This window comes from Nesoenas mayeri (genome assembly GCF_963082525.1).
Source record: "Nesoenas mayeri genome assembly, chromosome: 13".
In the NCBI taxonomy this organism is placed as follows: domain Eukaryota; kingdom Metazoa; phylum Chordata; class Aves; order Columbiformes; family Columbidae; genus Nesoenas; species Nesoenas mayeri.
Window position 1 is genome coordinate 13,783,531 of NC_137550.1, and position 22,724 is coordinate 13,806,254.

Here is a 22,724-nt window from a genome sequence, read left to right on the forward strand (position 1 = left end):
TTAAAAGTGAACTTTTAACCAATAACCCCCCCTGACTGATTTGACTTGAAATGTTTCCCTTCACTCTCTTCCAACTGCCCTTGTTTTTGTAGAAGAGTTTTCTACTGTCTCTTTGGCTGTGAAGGATTCTCAGTGTCCTTTTTCCTCAGCAAGTGCTGGATGCTATGAATACAGTCTTAGTACAGAAAATATGCACTGATAGCAACATTCTCCCTGCCATCAATGTGATTTTGATAGTGTAGTTTAATAAAACTGTTATGGTGCTGAAATAGATCTGCTTTATTCAGCTGATGTGCCTGATGTCTGAGTGGTTTTTGTGCTAGGAATGAGGCTTTTCATGACCAACTGCTTCTGCATTTCAACTCTTAAGGCTCTCCGTAGGTAAATGGGGGAAGTGTATGGTCCCAGTCTTGATATTTACCTTACATCTTGGATTTCATGAGTGAGGTGAGTGTTAGCGAAGGAGAACTTAATTCACACCAGCTGAGTGTCAGGAGGATGCAGCCAGGCTCTTCTCGGTGACAACCAGTGACAGGACAGTGGGTGCAAACTGGAACACAGGAGGTTCCACTGAAAGAGGAGAAGAAACTTGTTCGGGGTGAGGGTGGCAGAGCCTGGCCCAGGCTGCCCAGGGAGGTTGTGGAGTCTCCTTCTCTGCAGACATTCCAACCCGCCTGGACACCTTCCTGTGTAACCTCATCTGGGTGTTCCTGCTCCATGGGGGGATTGCACTGGATGAGCTTTCCAGGGCCCTTCCAACCCCTGACACTCTGGGATTCTGTGTTCACGTCTTTTCTAGGTGACCATCCACAAGCAGCTGAAGCAAAACAAAATAGAGGGAAAAAAACCCTGCAAACAGGCAGCCCTGCAGGCTGCTTTACAGCAGAGGTCACTTTGTGCATCAGGTTTGTATTAGAAAGAAAAAGAAAGGGAAGAATGTTGGTATCAAACTGCTGTTCCTGTGTTACCCACTCACCTCTTGAGATGCATCTGTAAGCAAGTAACCGAAAAGGGTTTCTTTCTCCTGTTCCATTTGCTCATTCAAATGAGTAATGTTGTACTGTCAAGTACCATTATTTTCCTGAAGTTGAAATAACCCTCTTCTACTTGAGAGCAGCTTTGTAAAGCTCAGAGCCAGTTCCACCTTGGTGGGAGAGCACAAAGGTTCTGAGCAATGTTACAGCTGAGAGAAGAGGCAGAGGAGACTGAAGTAGAGCTATTGCTCATTCTCAGGATCCAAACATCTCCCTTCCACATGTGTCAGAGACAACTGGTTTTACAAAGAGCCTTCTTGCTCTCCCTGATAAAGCCCGGCAGGTTTACAGCACTGTCCTTGATGGCAAACGTTCTTTTCTAATACTTGTGCCTGGTAGAAAAGCTGGAACCTGGTCACAATGAACTTATTTACCTTCCCACTGCACAGAAAGATAAAACCCAGCAGCACAGCACTTTGATTTCTGTTTGAGAGTTCTCCTTTTGCTGTTGAAGTGGTTTACATCCCAAAGGCAGCTGCTGTGCCATTTAATAGTTACTTAACAGATACTTAATGCTAGGTAAAGAAAACCTTTCTGGACAAGTAACCTCTTTAAATAGGTTTAAGCTTATAGTCTAGTTAAAGCTTAGACATATGATATTGTTTCCGTGAAGAATCGCAGAATGGATGTCTACAGAGATACAGATTTGGATACACATTTCTAGGCAGACCAGAAGCTAAAAAGAAGTAAAACTGTTAACCAGGGCCATATTCTGAGTTGAGCTTCTGCCTGAATTCACAGGCATTTAAAATACAAATTAATACTGATGGCAAACTGGTTGTTTGCTCTTCCTCCATATATCACAAACATTAAACACAAAACCCAGCTCTGTAAGAGCTATCACACTAATTAGATATTAATCTAAGCTGTTCTCGCACAAAGTGGTTTTCCTTCAGATTTTTATATTCCAGATCATCCTGAGGCCTGGCAGGTAGCACTAGAATGTAACTTGGCCTCAAACCAAGATAACAATCAACTGAACTCCAAGTTTCTGCAAGTTTAAGAGGAAATCCAACTCCCTCATAGTGATGCATGAGCTGCTTCCAAAACAACCCTGCAGCAGCACTGAAACATCCCGAGGTAGGATGTACAATAAACTCCATGAGAAAGTGGCTTCTTTGCAGCTGTGGCTCGAGAAGAGGAAAGGAGCCATGGCTGGGGATTTCCCTCAGGACAGTGGGGTTTTAGAACGCTGAAAATTGCCCTAAAAAGAGCGTTTACACAACCTTTCCGAGTCCTTGTCATCACCTAATCCAAGTCAGACCCCTGCCCAAGCTGGCAGGTTTTAAAGCCACCACAGAACCGATCTCCCGGAGTAGTTTCCACCACCAGCCAACATCTGGTCCCAGCTTGCACAAAAGAACTCTGCTTTCTGTACAGGAATTTTATTTAAATCAAGTTAACTTTGTTTTTACACTAATGCCTCAGTGCATCCTTTAAAAGGCAAGGAAGTAACTTTCTTTAAAAAGTATTTGTACATAAGACAACAAATCATAGAAATTAACACAGTAACATCAACAATCCCTAAAACATGCACAGTTGTACACGGAACTGTGGGTGGCTGCAAGAGCAGGAGGTCAGAGGAAGGGAATCTTTCAGTTTTACATTCGAGTCACACAAATGGAAAGAGATGCCAGTGACCGCAGTGCTGAGCAGAACCGCTGACACCTGGATATCCACATCTGATTACCCTTAGTTAAATTGCAGCTGAAAATCCAAATAAGCACACAATTTATAGAACTCTCTTATCTGCTGGAAAGCTCTGTGGTCAGTTAACATACACCAAGAGAAGCAGGTGGAGGAGCAGCACTTCCACGTTCAGCCTGTGTTGCAGGGAGCCCACGGCACCAAGCAAGCGCTTGAGTTTAGTCCCAGGTTAAGCCTCCCCTTCCTCTACATCAAGAGCTTCCAGCCACCAGTAGAAGCCACTTCCCTGGGCCAAAAAGATGCATCTTTATAGATCATCTGATGCTTTTATGCAATTTCTGTTGTTTCTGTTTTTTTCTCTTAGAAACAAGCCTGTAAGATCCAAGAAAAGTCCCTCCACCCCTCACCCTAGGCAACAACAGCTTAGCTCCATAAGCCAGGCCTGGCCTGCCAGCTTGGATGTCCAGCTGGGACAGATGGACACGCAGCCCCTGAGCTGCACAGCCTCAGCAAACCTGCCCCTACATTTGGTTATTAGCCTTGGGTTTGGTTTTGTTTTCTTTGCCTGTCACTGCATCCTCTGAAAGGGCCTTTCTTCTTCCAACCATACAGCCCGGCCACCAGCCCCAACCTTCTGTCCGTCCTCCGTCCCGATTTTAGCACACACCTTCAGAGTGGAAGCACAAGCAGCAGACACCTGACACCTCACTGGCCCCCAGTTTCACTTTAACAAGTGATAACATTAGTAATTCCTTTTAGTCCGCCCTCAAAAGAAGAACAGGAGAAATAACGTGAGAAAGCAGATACATTACTGCAACCTTAACTATATGCAACCATCTCCTTTACTGTTTAAGCCACAAATTAAGGGGGAGGAGATGAGGAAGAAGTGAGGATGAAGAGGCAGCCGTTTCAAAATGCTGAGGTGACCCAACACCCTTACTGCCACCTGCAGAAAACCCTCCAGGAAACAGGGGTTTCATACAGAAGCGGCGCTCGCACCTCACAGCGTGTAAAGCCCCGGCTCAAAAGCCGTTCTTTTTGTTACCACAAGTGTTACACCGACAACCCAGACGTGTTGAAACCACAAGAGGCTGGAGGTGTAGGGAGCTGTAAAAAGTGGAAATTCACGTACAGCCATCTCGTCCTCCCCCCGCCAGGACAGTTTCCAGCAGCGCTGCTCTGCCCTCGCACGCTCGCACCCAAGTGCAAAGCTACACGGACACAAGGCCAGCATGCACGGAACCCTCCGGAGCAGGACATAGCGCCCACCCAGCTGAGAAGGTTGTAGTTGGGACAGAAAAAGGAACAAACAAACAAAAAATCCCTTCAAGTAATTTAAACCAGCCCGTTCTTGAGGTTCCAGCTGCACAGTGACCAGCTGGGCCTGGTTGGGGTGGTAAGGCAAACAAGTCTGAAGTCCTGGAGGGATGGAAGAATGAGAAGGTGTCAGTAGTGAAAGGTTAAGAGTTATTCTGTAGGTTGCTTCTTCAGACTCCTGTGATTCTCATCTCCAAGTGACCAGCACCAGCCGCCTCCAGTTACTTCTGCACGCAGCTCGGCCACGCCAGCCCACCGCAGGCGGCCGACAGGACGATGTACATGATCACCTGGAGAAAGAAAACAGCCCTTCAGCACTGCCGCCCTTCGGCCGAGTGCTGACACGGCCTGGCAACCAAAACACGAGCCTGGACACCCTGGGTAACAAAACCCTTTGACTGGGGTTATGTATATTGTCATCCAAGGGCTGGGCATAGCTGGCTCCAGGCTGGAGGAGCGGCGATAAATATATCAGACTGAAAGAAATCCGGTCACTCTTACTTCTGGGTCTTCCTTTCACCTGTGCACAATCATACACCCATGGCAATTTTGTGGTCAAGACTGCTCTCAGCTTCTCTTTTGAAGTGACAATTAAATCTTCTTGCTATAAGTATATAACACAAATAATGATGATAGCAATTTTTGCTGTACCCTTTCTGGAGAGGGAATGGCAGAAGATGTGCCGGGGAGGGGCAGTGGGACATCATGAGGAAAAGGTTCTTCACCCAGAGGTGCTGGACACTGAACAGGCTCCCCAGGGAGGTGTCAGAGCCCCAGCCTGACAGTGTTCAAGAAGAGACTGGGCAACGTCCTCAGACACACGGGGTGACCTGTGGGGTGTCCTGTGCAGGGACAGGAGCTGGACTCCATGATCCTGTGGGTCCTTCCAACTCAGGACATTCTATGATCTATGAAATAACTTGTCAAATGCCCTCCAGGACTTGGCGTTGGTGCCTCTTCCTCCACAACCTTGCGGCAACATGGGGATCAGAACTGCCCTCTTGCACAACACAAACCCTGCAGTCACACCTCAGCATCCTCACGTTAGCACTGGCTGCAGTTACTACCAGCTGGAGTCACATGAGCATATCGAAAAAAGCTACTTAGAAGTTAAATAACAGGATAAGAACAGGACTAAGGCCTAAAAAGCCCCTAGAGCAGCTGTACACTCAACAGCTCAGCTTCTAACAGAGCAGCAAGGCAGCTGTCAATGACAGAACAGTCTGGAAAGCTTTTCCTATTGCCTTGCCAAGAAAACTGCCTGGCACGATGCTCCTCTCCTCCCACACCACCATCAAAGCACTTGTTCTGCAGCCAGGACCCTTCCAGGCACAGAGCTGGGTACACGTGGGTCTAAAGACAATAATACGCTATTGGCATTTTCCAGTAATTAGGCTTGACTTAAAGGTTATTGTGCTCCATACTTACAATTGATACAATGATGAGGACGATGGTCAGCTTGAGGTTCTTCATACACATGGCTCTAGCAAGGTTCCTGCTGGTAGTTTTGAATGTGACTGACTACAAGAGAAATTAAAACAACTAATTAATTCCCTGCTGCAAGAAGATGCTGCATCCCAAGGAGCCAAATGAAGAGGCTTTTTCCAGCTACTGCATCCCCAATAACCCAAACCACTGTAGTTATCTCTTCCAGAGCCATTTAACTCCTGCACTTCAATACAAAACTGAACAGGCATGAAGGCAAAACTCTCCCAGATTATTTCAGGGGCGAGATAAAGTGTGAGGTTAAGTCTAGTAGCAGCTCGGGGTTGTGCCTACCCAGGCTCAGCTTGTGCAATTAAACACAGAGCCTCACTAGGGCCTTAGGCTGCCCACAAGGATTAGTTTACCTAAGAGTACTGCTGGTTGGGTTCTTGCTTGACTTCTCACCTTTTGGGAACTGAAATGCTCCAAAGCCTTTACGGAACTACTGTTCTCATCACCAACATATTACACGCAACTTTCTTACACCTGCCAACACGAGACAAGCCACATTGCTGCTACTGACTGCAGTTCCACAGGTGCCTTTGGTGCCAGAACATTCCTCCAGCATTCGGGCTTCCCGCATTTTATGGAAAGCTTGTGGTTGTTCTGTTCCAAGTCTCCCCTCTGAACCCCAATTCCACCCATTCTAAACACACCACACGACCACAAACACCCACCGGGCTGTTTCAGCGCAACTATTTTCACGCTCTCCCTGAACGGCTCATGCAAGGAGCCGCCTGCCCAGACAAAGGCTGAACAACCAGAACAAGGCAACTCACCAGCACACTCTGCTGGTTACTGTTGTTTTCCTGACAAACCACCCCCAAAGCTTTTCGGATAAGTGTCATTTTGACTCCGAGTGGATTTCCACGCTCAGCTTTGCGAGTGTTTCTCTTGCTGAGCTGTGCAGTCTCTACGGGTGGATGCGAACTGCTGGGTACCAACGCACCTCAGCCCACACATGTTCTCTGGAGGACAGGACTACACTGACCACCAGCTTCCTCAGACTCCCTCCCAAAACAGGGCCCTAGAACCCATAGGAGGGTTCTAACACGTCTGGTTTATCTACAATACTCTGGTGGTGAAGGCTCCTACAGGAGTGGTAAAACACAGACCATTACTGAAGGTGGAGGACTTCAGTTCTGGATCTCCTGCGACATTCACCACACCAGAGGCGTATCCCACTCTTTCATTTTCCGCTCTAGATGCTGGTCATCACCTCCATTGCTCCCCGACAAGCACACCGGCTGCAGTAACACCATTTCCCCATTTCTAAGTTCTTCCCCAGACTCACCGAATCCACAAGATTCTCTGTTTTATCGATCAGCAACTCCAGCTTCTCTCCTCTTTGTGCCACAAGGTCTGGAGAATGAAACAAAAATCCAAATCTGTAGGTGGAATCTCAGTGCAAAAAGCTGCTTCCAATTCCCAAGTCCAACTGCAAGCCAGGAGCTCTTGGCAGTGGCTTCTCAGCCATCAAGTATTTCTCAGCCTTTCAGAGATTACCATGCAATGGGACTTAAGGAACAGTGTGGCAGAATGCAGACTCCCCTGTCTCCCCTCCCTCCTTCGATATGGAAGGCACAGACACATCTCCCTCTCTCTGCTGCTTGAGGCCAACAGCTCCTTTTGTTTGACCCCGGAGCCCCTGGCCAGGGCCCTGTATAAATTATTTCCTCGCATAATCGCAAGTGTATTTTCCTCCCGTGCTTCCACATAAGCACGTGTAATATTCTGTGCACATTTGCACGTGTATTTCTCCTCGCAGGATTGCGAGTGTATTATAAATTTACCCTCGTAGAATCGCGAGTGTACACTTCCCATCCTCAATATGAGTACATGTATCCCTATAAAATAACCCCACACCGTGTTCAGGCAAGTGTGGACTCCTCCCGGACTCAGGGGCGGCTCTGGCATTGTTTTGGTGAAGCCACATGCATGCTCTCTGTGGGCCTCCGGTTGTATTAGTTGCTGCCCCTTAATAGTTTTTCTCAACTGATATCCGAACCTGTATTCAAGTCACTTTGGAGAGCTAAAACCCCATCTTCCACCAGTCAATCTGCTGTACCTTTTTTTTACCAAATAAAAGTTTGTTTTGGACCCTGTTGTCCCCTAACCAACCTCAGGGTGCCTCCGTGACAAACAGTCTCACATCACACAGGCTATGTTTTCAGACTGACCCGGCTCAATTATGATCAATTCCAGATCTAACCCTCTACTTTTAAGGAGTCAGACTTGTCAAAAACCAAACCAGAGTCTGACACACAAACACACACACACACACAAAATACAAGCTACTGAGGAGGATTTTCATCACGGCAGCTGCAGGAATACCACAGTGACAAACAGGCCAAACCCTGAGCTTCACCCCATGGCAAGTTCATCTCCAACAGTGCTCCTCATGCCCATGGGCCACCTCAGCCACGCTCAACACAAGCTACAAACTCCGTGCTTCTCCAGCCCCTTGTTCATCAGCTCGTTCTGTCACAAATGCCCACCCCACCATCAGCTTCGCTCTCGGTGGCTCCTGCAGAACCGCCCGGGGGACCTGTGCACACGAGGCACCACGGGAAGGTACGTACCTATGTTTCGAACCATGATTCCTTTAAGTTCGTCGATTTGAGCTTGCGTCTCTGCCACCTGGTCAGTGCCCTTGCTCTCCGAGTGGTATTTCTGTAACAAAGGAATAGTAAAAGCAGATTAAAGGAGTCCCACAGTGTTTGCAGAACCAAAGGAGGGAAACTGAGGTGAAGTCAGCATTGGACAGATCAGTTCTGCTGTTTCTGTATCAGTCTGAAGTCCCTGCTCTCATCACAGCTCCTCTGCAATCAAACTGTCAGCCACGGCTCTTGTCCCACTCCCTGTAGGTCACCTCTGCCCAGGGAAACAGGTCTCTATAGCAAAAATCACAGATAAACTGTTGCTTTCCTCTCAACTTGTAGCCATTTCACTCACATCTAGAGACCTTCACAAAAAAAATGTCTATTATTTTAGATTTTAGATAGAGACCATGTAAGGAGACTGACAGCAGAGGCCAGGACTCGACCACGATTGCTCTGCTTCATGACCACTCACGTGGCTACGTAAACTCCAGTTTTCTTCTGAATGAGTGTTTGATTTGCATCCATTTCTGACAACAGGAGAAGCAAGAGTCTCCACCATTAACAGCATCCACACGCTCAGGTGATAATTAATGGCTATAGCACTGAATGCGGCAGCTCCTTTGCATCCTCTCAGGGTTTAGTCTTCTAGAAGAAGGGTGCAGAACAGTCCTGCCCTCGCACCACAGGGAGGGTTTGATCCATGGGGTGCTCAGCTCGGCCAGTTTTAGAGCCACGTGAGGGAAGAGCTTTCCGTCCTCACTGAGCTGCTATTAGTTGATGCCTGGGTTTCTATCAGTAGGCAGCTCCTCTCACGCTTCAGAGAAACGGAAAGGCTGGGATTTGGAGAGGAATATCCGAAGACAGCCTGGCTATTCCGATAAGGCGACTCACTAAGCTTATTCCAGCCATGAACAGCTTACAATTTGACGAGTCATCACTTGATACAGTTCCATTCTCCGAAGGAAAAACTCAGTGTCATCACGTGTAGGAAGTCAATCTAATTTATTACGCACAACGCACTGGGAACTTCTGAAGCCACACCAGCATTATTACCCGTTGCTTCCCATCTGCTGCATAAGCCAAGGAACAGTTTCTGCAATGAACTTTGTGCCAGTCTCCATGCTCCACATCAACTCTGCCCGTCACCAAAGGCACAAGCGGCTCCTTTAACTCCTACACAAACGTCAGGCAGCAAGAGTGCAAGTGCAAATCACAGAGTCCCAGAATGTCAAGGGTTGGAAGGGACCTGGAAAGCTCATCCAGTGCAATCCCCCCATGGAGCAGGAACACCCAGATGAGGTTACACAGGAAGGTGTCCAGGCGGGTTGGAATGTCTGCACAGAAGGAGACTCCACAACCTCCCTGGGCAGCCTGGGCCAGGCTCTGCCGCCCTCACCGGGAACAACTTTCTTCTCATATTTAAGTGGAACCTCCTGTGTTCCAGTTTGCAGCCATTGCTCCTTGTCCTGTCACTGGTTGTCACCCAGAAGAGCCTGGCTCCATCCTCCTGACACTCCCCCTTTCCATATTGATCCCCAGCAATGAGTCACCCCTCAGTCTCCTCTTGTCCAACTCCAGAGCCCCAGCTCCCTCAGCCTTTCCTCACACGGGAGATGCTCCACTCCCTTCAGCATCTTGGTGGCTGCGCTGGACTCTCTCCAGCAGTTCCCTGTCCTGCTGGAACTGAGGGGCCACAACTGGACACAAGATTCCAGGTGTGGTCTCACTAGGGCAGAGCAGAGGGGCAGGAGAACCTCTCTGACCTACTGACCACCCCCTTCTAACCCACCCCAGGTACCATTGGCTTCCTGGCCACAGGGGCCCAGTGCTGGCTCATGGTCATCCTGCTGTCCCCAGGACCCCCAGGTCCCTTTCCCCTACGCTGCTCTCTAATAGGTCATTCCCCAACTTATACTGGAACCTGGGGTTGTTCCTGCCCAGATGCAAGACTCTACACTTGCCCTTGTTATATTTTATTAAATTTCATTCATTCATTTAATTAAATCCTCGCTTCACCTTCACCCTGCACCTCAACACACCACCACGACTGCTGGAGAGCATTATAAAGCTCGCCCAGTTTCTATACATGCAAACAAGAGCTGTTCTCCTGGGTCACCAGCAAAGCACCTCTCCTCCTGCACCGTAACACCACCAATCCTGACATTTTCAGTAGATCAGCCAGAAGAATCCAAGTCCTTCATGGAGAACAGCAGCAGCACTACCTGCTCACCAGCCAGAGCAAATGGAGAACTTCCTGCAGCACGTGTACAGCACCAGTTATAGTCGTCCCAGATACAGACTGTGTACAAGCTCTGAAAGGCAATATTCCAAGGACATCTCATCTTTAATTTGAGGGAGGTCTCAAAAAAAAAAAAAAAAAACAACCCCAAACCAACATTGCTCGGGTTATGAACTTGTTTGTAGTCAAATAAGGACTCTTAAGAGTCTTCAACAGAAGATTTGAAACACTTTCCTGGCAGGAGAACATACAGCCTGGGGTTTTGTGCACTAATAGGGCTATTGATCATATGAGTCACAGGGCAGTCGTTTATTCCTTCTCTATTCTCCATCTGACTTCGTTCATTTAATTTGATATTCCATCTAGCACAGGGCTGTGTCTTCCCCAGACCCATTTTCTCCGCACATGCTGGACGTGCAGACCAAACACCAGGCAGGAGTGGAACTCCAACATTCCCACTACATTAACAGCTCATATTTTTAAGAGCAGCCCAATCCTCCACCTTTTTCTGCTCATCTCTCCCATAAACCACCCCCTGAAGCACAGCAGGGTGCTGTTTGCAAACCCAGGTTACGCATCAAGCCAGCACTGTGTTAAGAAAAAGTGTCCTGTGAAATGCATCTCATTCCATAGATGGTTGAAGGGAAATGCAAACATTATGCTGTGCACTTCAACGTCATAGAAATTTGATCCACATACTACTGTGAATCAAACAGATAAAGCAATACAACTACTTCAGCTCTTCCTGGCAGCTGTGGGCTTTGCCACATCTCAAATACAACACACAAAACACTTCTGTAAAACGGGACGGTGGCATCAAGGCTGTGTCAGATTCCTGGGGTGAGCAAAACGAGCATCTAACTCATCTGCGCTCCAAGAGGGAAGCGGATTCCAGCCCAACATTTCCCTTCAGGAGTCTAAGAACAGAGCCAGAGTAGCTTCTGAAACCTGGAAATTCCTCAAAAAAAAGGAGACCGACAGTGTTCTGTATGTTCCCTAACAACATCTGGAACGTGGCTTTAGTGTTGGAGAAACTGCTTTTGCAAGGACTGCAGTGCAAACAGTCCCTAGACCTGGAATCCAGCATCGCCCTGAACATCACTACAGCCTCTGCCGAGAAGTGCAAGTTGAGGGTGAAATAGATACCCCCTCTCTCTTTTGTAACACCCTGACACTTTTAATTTGAGGGCTGGAAAGGTCTCGAGGCAAATCTCAACTGAAGAGAACATGGGACCTCTGACAAGTCATTTATCCTGCTCTTGAACCTCCTGTCTGTGTTGGGAATCAGGTCATTGGAGCTCTGTGCAAGATTCTGTGTATAAAACTCGACTGTAATCCATAAGCAAATGCCCCATCTCGCTCCAGCACTGTGACACCAACACACCATGAAGACGAGGGAAGTGAGAGGCAGTCAGGGATGACTAGATACTCAAGTTCTGAAGTTTAGTTTAGGAGAAACAGAGTAACGTGTTTGTCTCACTTTCAGTGGAAGTGATGTCAGCTTGCACTGGGTTTGCCATTTCAAATATTACCATTAAGATCTAATCTCCAGTGCAGCTATGTGGTACAAACAGTTAAAGCATCACTATTATCCCACTTTTTACCACTCAGTGAAGTAACCCAGCTGCAGAGCAAGCACAGGGAGAACAAACAGCTCCCCTGGCTTCGCACCCAGGCTCAGCACGGCGCTTCAGCTCCCAGTGAGAAAACACAAGGAGAATTTCTGGGGAGAAGTTGGGCTTGGTAGGGAAAGCCCATTTAGCAACAGATCTTACCAGCTGCGCGGCTAGGACACTGGAGAACTCGCTGTTCATTGCATAGGGAAGGGCTGTCTGTGCTCTTGAGCCATACGTGGTCTGAAACCTCTTCTTGATTTCATTCAGGAAGCTGAAGGCTCTGGATCGTTCGAAGTCCTGGAAGGAAGAGAGCAGACCATGTCCAGACTTGTGGCGCGGTGGGAACAATGAAGTCTATGGTGCACGTAGCCAGTGGCATAGAAACTAATTATGAGTTCTTAACAGGCTGCATGTAACACAGTGGGATTTGACTGGTTATCCTGGGGTTTGAATAGCAGCCGAATTTCAGTCTCGGCTTCTTGGTTGGCAGCAGACTTGATCGGGGTATCCATAGTTCTAATTCTACGCCTGGTACCTTTTCCCAGTGAGAGAGAAGTTTTTGCTTCAATACTTCCAGAATTGAGGACTATGATGCGTATTTCACTGACAAGTAAGGGCTGGATTCTACTGCACTGGGGATGCTCAGAGGGAAACTGGGCAAACCCAAGAACTTAACCTCAAAACTAACTATTGAAATGCATTAGAGTTCCAGGCTGTAACTGATGTGGATGAGAACACAAGCTGTAGCTCCAATGGGAAAAAAAGGCATCTCAGATTGATGTTTTCTGACATACAGATACAAAAAATGAGACAAAACCTGCAAAAAGCCTGTCTGGCAATAGCTGTAACCGAAATACTCACATCATCTGTGATGCAGAGGTATATGATCCTGTCTTGGCAGATGTAATGGAACAGATAACTGCAGAGAAGAAAAAGGAAAAAGGTCAATTTTGGAGCTACCACCGGACCAATCTTCTAGAAGACGCTAGTGCCTGCAGGGCCTCCCAGGGCTGGAGAAGTAGAAGAACAAATTCCAGTTACTCTGCAGGAAATCGCACAGATTCCAACATATCCCAGACACCTTTGTCAAGGTACGTGTGTCTCCATTCCTATAAGCTACGTTGAATTTGAAACCGTCTACATGTTAAAGAATCCCTGGCCTCACACACTTCACAGCACTCCCATGCCTGGCAAGAACTTCGTGGGATATTTAGTTCCAAAACAACTTCAGTTCCACATTCTACAAGTAGTTACTTGTAAAAACAAAACCTTGACAGGATACCCAGGGGGAAGATTTATGTCTAATGCGCATACAAGCATCCATGCACTAGTTCACATGTGATGACACAGTGACTTGCTTCTTTTCTTTAGCCTTGTTTGTATGACCATTGGGTCATGCTGCCTTTGGTTTTCATCGTGAAGGCTGAGACAAAAGCAACCGCAGCAGAAAATGAATTAGATAGAACAATAATCAGGCTAAACAGGCTTGAATCATGTGGCGATGTTAACTACTCATGAAAAGACGCCTTCGGTGGTGCGAAGAAAACACAGATGTCAGTTAAATACAACCCTTGACATACTGAAAAACAGTGCAAACCAATTCAAAGCAATATTTTCCTATCGAAATTAAACCAAGCTGTTATTTTAGGCCCACCAGAAAAAAAGCCCCTTAGCCTGTGCACAGCTAAACCCAAACCAGAACTGATCAGAGTGTTCTAGTCCAACTCACTGGCTTCAGCTGTTGCTTTTATATTACATTGCCCCCACACCACCAACTGGTGTTCCATTAGGTGTCGTTTTCTTCTGATGAGTATAGCAGGAGAAAATAGGAACAGAGCTGCAAAAAGGCCACATGAATACTTCTTCTTTTCTAATTAAAAACTCCATATCACTTTGATATCTGTATTTCCAAAGGTTTCCCCACTAAGCTTGTACAAACTCCAGAATAAAAGAAGTTAATGCACATAGAGCTCTTGTACAGCTCTAAGGGCACAGCTCAGTCGCTTTCAAACTCAGGTTTTGTATTATATAAATAAGATGACACTGAAATAAACTTTTGTGGTGGGCTAGAGGTATAGTTCACTGTCCTGAAGGTCTCTTCTCATTAAAAAAATAATAATCCCTGCATAGCGACACCTATTGTGAGATAAAGCTTGTCCGGTACAAACCTGGAAGCTCCCCAGTGGCTTCTAGTATCTTAACAGCAGAGACAGAATAACCCCAAGAACACCTGATGCTCGAGGGCTGTTTTTGCTTAGAGATTGTGTAAAAGACATGCAAATTCTTCTTAAAAACAGAAAGAATTCATTAAGTGAGTTTAAGAAGTTCAAAGTTAAAAGCAGCTCAATTTTTTTTGCTCTTTCAAAAGAGGAGAAATGATGCCAGACAGACAGACACCAGGACAATTCTCCCTTGCCAGGCAGAGGGGTCCCCAAAAACTCTACAGCCAGGAAGGACGATAACTCCTTGGGCTCCTTCAGCTTCACAGCTTTAATGTTCTGCCCGTTTATTGTGGCCTAGGAAAAAAAGAGGCTATTCTGTATCACCACAAACCAAAAGCCTTGATTTTGACAGGAGGAAGAAGTTGCCAGCTCTGAGCATGTGTGTGTGAAAATATTGAATCCCACCGCAAACAGAGGGCTGGAAACTCTTCCTTCCCCTCTCCCAGAGGGCCGGCAGGTTTGGGAGATGCTGACTGAAGACGTGGTTGTCCAAATCACAGAAAAAAGCCAATGTAAGACTTGTCAGAAGGAACTAAACTCAGCAAAGACGCCCAGAGCTGCAGAATGACACCTGTGTGTTTTAACAGCACAATGCAAAGCAAAACAAGCACAAAATGCAGTGATCTTCTGCCACGTTTGTTAAATCCTAGTTAAGGAAACAGTGAGTAACGAGCAAAAGACGACACTTTGCTTCACAAGTGCGGATCCATTGGTCACCTATCAGGGCTCCCCAGCAAAGAGCAAACCCATCTCTACCACAATTCAAGTGTTCATTTATAAAAATGCACCACGACACTCCTAAAACTCAACTTTGTGCTTGGTTGAACAGCACTCACAGCAAAGTTAAAACAAAAGAACGGGACTGTACCCTTAAAATTACAGTAGTAAAAGAAAATAATAATAAAAAGAATATTCAGGATCCAAAGCACTTCAGAGCACAGTGCAGGCAGGTTCTACTCACAAGCCAGGGAAAGATGTGGGAAGACTACCCCAATTCTTCTCTCTTGAATCCTCATGCAGCTAAAACAGCTTTAACACAACAGCTTGGGCAATATTGAGAATCCAGCCATGCTGTCAAGTCCAAAGACAGAGCTGATATGGGGTCCAACACTTCTAAATTCGCTTTGCCCACAGTTCTTCCTTTAGTTTGCACACTAGCACATTGATCTCCCTAATTTATTAGTGCAATAAATCAGCATAGTTCCAACTGATGCAACATCTAATCCCTCTGTCTTGTCTATACTGACCAAGGGCTGTTCTGAGACCTGTACAAGTCTGAGACTGGATTTGTCGTAGCTCAGGATGACTCTACAAAATCTGCCAGCACAACTTACCTTAAAGCAACCAGGGTCCACAAGTGATCTGCGAAGGGTGACACTTTTACCTAAAGCCACGTTCAAGCCTGAGAAAAGCCAGCAAAAGGCTTCACAAGTCAAACACCAAAGACTCCAACAGTTTGATATCCACAGCTGTGCACCCTGCAGCTCACTTTGGAGTTGTAGGAAAACAGAAAACTTCATTTCGTAGCAGCTGCCTCGGTACTTATTGCTTAAGCTACATTCAAATCGTGGTTACGCTGCAAAGTTCTGGGGAAAGAAAGTAGCTATTGAGCTGACTGCGTATGCAGCAGCACACAAACACATCCAAGTATGAGTTTGGCTCCACACCATTTATTCCCATCCTCATGCATGTTCGCTGCTCTCTCCTCCCATACCCAGAAGAGAAGCATTACTCACTTCCCATGTGAATAGGTCAGCTTGTTGTTTTCAGACGGTATTTTCGCCAGGATCTGCTCTGTCACCTCCAGGAAGTTTCCCCCACACCAGGCGTGCTTGGCAAGGATGGTTGTGCCCCTCGCCACCACAGCGAACAGGATAGCCATGGCTCCGCGCTACCTGCGAATAAACACACCGCCGAATTAGCCTCGCGTTCTCTGGCACATAAAGTATCATCATCTAAACTGTGTTCTCTCAGCCCTCAACAGCACGGGAGGCATAAACTCGTTTGATACTTCGACAGGATACTCTTATCAGAAAGCTGCTCTCATTTCCCCTTTTAGGTTCTGTTCATCATGACAACAATAACCTCCAGAAGGCTTTTCTTATTGCAACTGCGTGGTCTCCTACAGTCAAGTCACTGCATAAAGAGTTTTGCCTGCCTTGTTTCCACCTAGATTTCTAGCTATTACTACTCTTTTATTTTGCTCTTCAACTGACCCTTAAGGTTTTTCTTGCTTGTGATTGAAAGAACAGCCTGTGGGCAGCAAGCTCCAGTTCCGAATAGAAGTCACTGTCTTGCAGCTTCGTTAACAGCAGCTGATTATACAGACCAAGCCCACCATCTCAACACATGACTGCTTGGGGTGAGGCCTTGGCTCTGATTGCTCTCGAACCGAAGCAGAAAAACTGCCCCTTGTTACAGTCACATCACACATGTTCCCTTTTATAGTCCAGGGACACTTACTGAGCATATGTTGTCCCCAGACTTCTGTAAAAGCAAATAATCTGTGCTTCTCAAAGCAAGACGGTGCATTTGCAAACCGATTATCCTCAGCTACACACCCTTTCTACAAATCAACCTTCTTGCCTATGTATCAAATCGGACAGGTTACAGTGTGCAAGGGTTTGAGGGCCAGACTTCTGTAAAGTCTCCAGAGCTGGAAAAATGTGCCTGCTGTCATATAAAGGGACATACTTAATCAGCTCAAGTATCATCACATTAACCTACTGACAGACCCAAGATTTAACATGTGAGACCACAGCTGTGACATCTGCTCAGCTGATCCAGTACATCCATAAGCCTCTTTTCTGCTTGGGAAAGACTTAGGAAGACTTTTGACCCTGCAAAAATCAAAAAATCTTATTTTTCACTTTGCACTTAACTGCCCTTAATATTGCCTGTGTCTAGAAACATCTGCATTCCAGCTGGAAATATCCCACATCTACGTCAATGCAACCAAGTAGCTTGGAGATCTCTGTAGAAATAGGTACAAGAGCAGAGAAGAAGTGGTTTAGCTTCAGGATCTGAAGACTAAACATAAGCTATGAACAGCCAGACTTTCCACCCCTCTGGCACTGACCGAAGTGACGTATTGATCTCTTTTGTATTATGGGTTGGTCCTGCTGGATACCACGCAGACAGATTTGCCCTGAAGAGCTGCTGTTTCCATTTGAACTGATGCACAAACGGTCACGCAGCAGTGGAAGAGGTGGCGGAGGAGGCAGAGCTGTTAACACGCTGATACAATCATTGCCCCATCGCGTCAGGGCTCACTTGGTGTCCTGGTTTTGTTAAAAAACCAGGTTTTACTTTTAGTGAATTTGCCTGTCAACTAAAGCTTCATATGAGCTGCATTTTCCTGGAGAAACAGATACATGTTCTGGTAAACACAGCAATGGAATGTGAGGTTATTGATGTGCATCTCGCCAGAGGGGCAACGAGAAACAGGTGACCAAGAAAGTGACCAACAGAGTACAACATCCCATTCACATGAATAAAAGTGGGAGATCACGAGGATCTCGTCCCTTTTCCCTATGGCCGACATTAGGAGAGGACCTTGCGAGTCATCCCTGCGAACTGAGGCCAGTGACAGACTGAATCCAGCTCCGGTTGGCTGCAGAGTCCAGTTCAGGACTTCGGCTGCCGGCTCTGCAGTTGCTGAGACTTTCAAGATTGGTTTTGTATATTTTGTATTATTTTCTCTATTTTATCAGTAGCATTAGTAAAACATTTTTAATTTTTCCAACTCTCTTGTCTCTGTCCTTCTTTCCCTCCCGATCGCCTGTGCTGAGTGGGAAGTGGGGAGAGGGGAGAATGGAAGCGGGGGGAGGGGGTTAACAATACATCTGCTACGGTTTTATTGTCACCCTGCAATCAGAACCTCGACACTTGGTCAGTCAGAGCTCAACAGGCTTGGCCAGCAACACTCAGGTCATATCCCAAACCTCCCACAGGTCTAAGGGCTCAACACCAGAGCAGGAAAAAGAATAAAACAGTGGATTTATTCAGAGAATACACAACTGCCCAGGAGCACTGAGGGATTCAGAGCTGAAGGGAATAGAGGTAACAGACTTCACCGGTGAAGAAACTGGGGTTTGTCCCCCCTCTTCCAGACTGAAGCCAGCTCTGGTTTATTTATAAATATCAGTGCAAAGAGACAACAGGCAGCAAAGTTTGGGTTTGTTGCCTCCCACAGACACAGGTGTGCTGGCTTGCAGGCTCACAACTGTCCTCTAACATCAAATCTGTCAGCATTGCAGAAACAAACATAAAATTTACACCTAAGAGGAGATGATCATTAAACATAAGGACAGGTGGTGCTTATTACACTCAATTAAGTAGTGTCCATGTCCACCTGAAGAACATCATGAAAGTTACAGAATACAGGAAGCAAGGGTAACAGTTTTTCACCTAACACACTTTCTAGGGAAATTCCTCAGCGCAAAGATACCCAGGGAGAAAGAACATAAAGCAGAGAAGAAAGTCATGATCACTCACTATCTGTACCATAAAAGTGAACGTAAAGTTCCAGAACAGGTTCTTCACACAATGCGCCCTCTGAAGTTCATTCCCACATGTTATTGTGGAGGAAAAGAGTTCACATGAGTTCAGAAAGTAATTGGCAAGTTGACAGAGGAAAATAATTACTATTAAACAAATATCACTAAGCAGCCGCTCGCTGGATCATAAGAATTTATCATGGGCTGCTTCTGCTCTTGCACTCTTCCCCAGGCAGCCCAGCAGCCACCACGGAGCTGGACCCTCCTTGGGCCTCAGTGCAGCCACAACACACAACCACTTACTTCAGGATTTTATTGTTATCCAGGGAGATATACTATGAAGAACAAGTATTATCTTCAAGCAGCAGAGCAGGTGGCCCAAGTCAGATCCACAGTCCAGCCCAGGTTATGGGTTCAGCTTTAGGGCTGCTCTTGCCCACCAAACTGTGCCTCTCTACAGAACAATTCACACTTACACAAAGCCCAGTTTAGCCCATAAAGCAGTTTAAAAACACGCTTCCATCGTCTCTTGCAACACTTGAACTACCAAGAACATCACATGACGAGCAGAGAGCCAAGTCATTTGCAAAGCCTCTTAGAAGCCCGACCACAACCTTTTCCTTTCCAGCATCGCCGACCCGGCCTGCCAGATCACATCGTGGCATTTTAGAGCCCTCCCACTACAGAAAACCCAAACTTCCTTCCAGAAAGTTGCATCTAGAAGAGTCCACAGGCTGGTCAGCCTGCTAACTAGCAGAGCTTGCTTTTATATATATTTATTTTGTTTTAAAGCCAGCCTTAAATTGTAGCATCAACCAGATGTCTTCCTGCTTTAGAGCAGAAAAGTAGCCACAGATTCAAGTGATATTTCGCTGCCTCTGGCCTCAAAAAGCCGCTCGCAGCTCTTCAAAGCACAGCGCTACAGAGGTGCGAGTCTGAGGGTTACAATGTGGGACTCTAGTGCTCTAAGTCGAGACTTGCCTACGTCTCGTTAAACACAACCTGAGTAAGTTACTAATCAGTAAGTCTCCCCTCCACAGACCTGAAGAGACCAAAAGTTTAGCCTGATGCTCACAGCATCACTTAAGATAGAAGTACCTGGACATGAGATCAAGCAGAAATGGGGATTCCTCAGAGCTAAAACATAAAGGAATGAGTAACTCCTTGGAACCTTCCTGCAGGAGCCACCACCTTCACCTGCAGGAGCTGAAGCAGAAGAGAAGCCAAGCAAAAAACACAGACCCAACGTATTTATAGACAAAGACGAAACAAAGCTAAACCTCAGATAACTCAATTTACCTGCTTATCACACCATGGCCAACAGCAGCCACACGGCTGATTCTGATCTTGTAAAAATAAATCATTAACTACGTGCAACTGTTCCCAGTTTCTCCTGATCAAAGAGCCAGCAGCTCTTTTTCAATTAAAAAAATTGAACTGTCCAGTCCTTCACAAGTGATTCTCTACAAGCTTAGACTCACCCCCTGTCCTACACCTAAGCTTTGACTAATTTAGCAAGAAGATGCAAACTACACAAACTGCACTTGATTCTGCTTTCTACTCACTCCTGGTCTCCTCAGGTGTTCCCAATCCTAGTTTTCCGAACAATGAGGAACTGCTGAGCGGCACAAATCAAGGAATTTGCGAACAGTCACAACAGCACACTGATCTGCAACAACAGGAACTAAAGCAAGATCCACTCGGATCCACCGACATACAGTTGTCTGCAGTGTCGGTGCACAGTACAACACCAGGTCGCAGTCAACAATAAACACAATTAAGCCTCTTGAGCAATCAGGTGACTGTCAAGCATCAAGAAGCCAATCTCTCCTCATTGCAGTCACTCAGTGAACAGGACCAGTATAAAGGAACAGTTGTAAAAGAAAAACCACCCACAAACCCTCTCCCTGCCAAAGACCAGCAGCCTGCGAGGCAGCGAGCGACTAAGCTCAGAACTACAAAGCCCACACAAGCAAAGAAACGCCTTAATTCCCAGAGCAGGTGAACTCCAGGTTCAAACTGAGGATTATAAAGTGGTTTAGACAACTTCTCAAAGTCTCAGTTCTTTTAATCTTGGGTATTTGCAGAACTCGTGTCAGTGAGGTGAGAGGAGGTGAGAGTTCAATAGTGCCCCAAGGAAGGTGACACCATAGGACCCCACAGTCCTGTGACAGGAGGAAATCAACTCACTGAATTCACAGCCCTCTAACTTAGGAGACAACAGCCACACACTTGCCTCCAGCAGAATGGATTAAATGAAGTAAAACAGCTTAACAAGGAGCATATTTGTCTCTCTAAGCAGTGTTTCATGCAGTCCTGTAGAATCCATGTATTATTTTTGTCGGTAATACAAATCTATTAAACTGCTAGAGAACATCCCACCTCAGAAGTTACGAGAGAATCAGGAGCTAAACCCATTAAAATCAACCTCTTTGTACAATTGAGAGACCACAATAGTTTTCTATCTAAGCTTACAAAATTGAATGGCTGGAAGTAGCAACGACCAAAGCTTTCTAAAAGAAAAACTCACACAGAGATATCAGGCAGGCCTTGCCTGGAAAGGCTCCAGATCAGGAGGGACGGGGGGAGAAGGCTGCATCCCTCAGCCACCCCAAACACACCATGGATCCCAAGAGCTCCTCAAGCAGTGCCAGCAGCATTTGGCAGCTAATGGAGATGAAGCGCAAAGGTGAGCCGAGTATTGCATTTGCGTCGCAATGACTATTTACCCATTGCAAGTCACGCTGCAAGATGCATTCTGCTGCTGTCTGCAAGGCCTTGTGCTGACAGATGGGCACAGAAAAACCTGCAGCATCTTAAAGAGAAACGGAGACACAGATTCAAACTCCAATGCGATATATAAAATTTCAGGAAGGATGATGTGTTATTTTCCAGCAAGACACAAAATGACCTGTTTGTTACTCTGACTTCACTGAAGATCTAGAATAAACTGCCAGATGGCAGTTGGGACAGCTGGAGCAAGAAGTGAACCCAGAAAGCTGCACCCATCGTCTGTCAGCAGCACTGCCCTTACCAGCCAAGGGTAGCTCGTCAGTCCTTCTTCTCCACAAGATTCACAGCCTCAGCACCAAGGAGCAATGCAAGAAGATACTGCTTATATTTAAAGCAATTCTCTTTACAGAAAACAAGGGGCATCACACTGTTACTGGCTTTAAATTAGAAACTAGTGCAGATGTTGCAACCCTGCAAGTTGCAAACTGCCCAAGTGCAATAAGAAGATCGTTTAAGCATGGTGACTTCAACAGAAAGTCGCCCAGACTTCCCTTTTCCTCTCCTTGGCATCTGCAAGTTACTATTGCTTTAAAGGATATTCCAACATTCAGCCCTGTGGTTTATTTGTTCATTTCAAGCTGGAGAAGGATATTTGTGCACCAACTTCGCAGAAGTTCAGCTGCGTCTCTGCCTGCACAGCTTAATTCAGGTGTCCCTGCTCCATCATTACAGAAACAAACAACCAGATAAAATTAACCCAGTTTCTCCGCCAGGCCCAACAGTTTTCTGGAGGACGGTATAATATGTTTTAGGAGAGGTGTAAAGAAACAGAACACGGCAGTTACTGAATAAGCACCTGTCTGGAGGTAACACGCACAGCCCAAAGCACGACCACAGCATCCCCCTCAACAAGCGCAACTGGAATTACTCACCACTAAAATCCACACAAGCCCTCACCCCGCGTTACACCGGCAACACGACGCCCCGGGGTTCCCCACAGCACCGCAGCCACGGCCTTTCCCCCGTAACCCGCTCCCGGGCCCTCAGGCCCAGCCCCACACCGGTATCGATACCGGCCAAGGCCTCCCCGCACCGCAGCGGCCTTGCGGGCCCGGCCCCATCGCCCCCCGGTCCGCTCAGCCCGCCCCGGCCCTCTGCCCGCCCCGGGGGAACCGGAGACATCGCCACTTGCTTAAGGGCAACAAGCGGCTCCCCGAGGGGCCCGGCCGGCCCGCAGCGCCCCGCCGCCGCTCACCGGCCGCCGCGGCAGGAGGGAGCGCCCGCTGAGCGCAGCCGCGCTCGGTACCGCGCAGGTACCGCCCCGGCACC

At 46.9% G+C, this 22,724-nt stretch overlaps 1 protein-coding gene across 4 annotated transcripts; it reads right to left on the reverse strand.

Annotated features, from left to right (window-relative positions):
• Positions 1–4,012: 4,012 nt before the first annotated feature.
• VAMP7 (vesicle associated membrane protein 7) lies at positions 4,013–22,724 on the reverse strand. Of its 4 annotated transcripts, none has more exons than XM_080352404.1 (8): positions 22,651–22,724; positions 15,900–16,058; positions 12,803–12,860; positions 12,101–12,238; positions 8,066–8,156; positions 6,778–6,845; positions 5,427–5,519; positions 4,013–4,288 (listed from the first exon to the last, which is right to left on the reverse strand). In XM_080352404.1, the coding sequence occupies exons 2-8, from the start codon at positions 16,043–16,045 to the stop codon at positions 4,220–4,222; spliced, it is 663 nt and encodes a 220-aa protein (XP_080208530.1). In that variant the 5' UTR covers positions 16,046–16,058; positions 22,651–22,724; the 3' UTR covers positions 4,013–4,219. The 4 variants fall into 4 exon arrangements, with proteins under 4 accessions (XP_080208530.1, XP_080208532.1, XP_080208531.1 ...); XM_080352406.1 differs by lacking the exon at positions 22,651–22,724 and adding an exon at positions 22,588–22,628; XM_080352405.1 differs by lacking the exon at positions 22,651–22,724 and adding an exon at positions 22,328–22,420.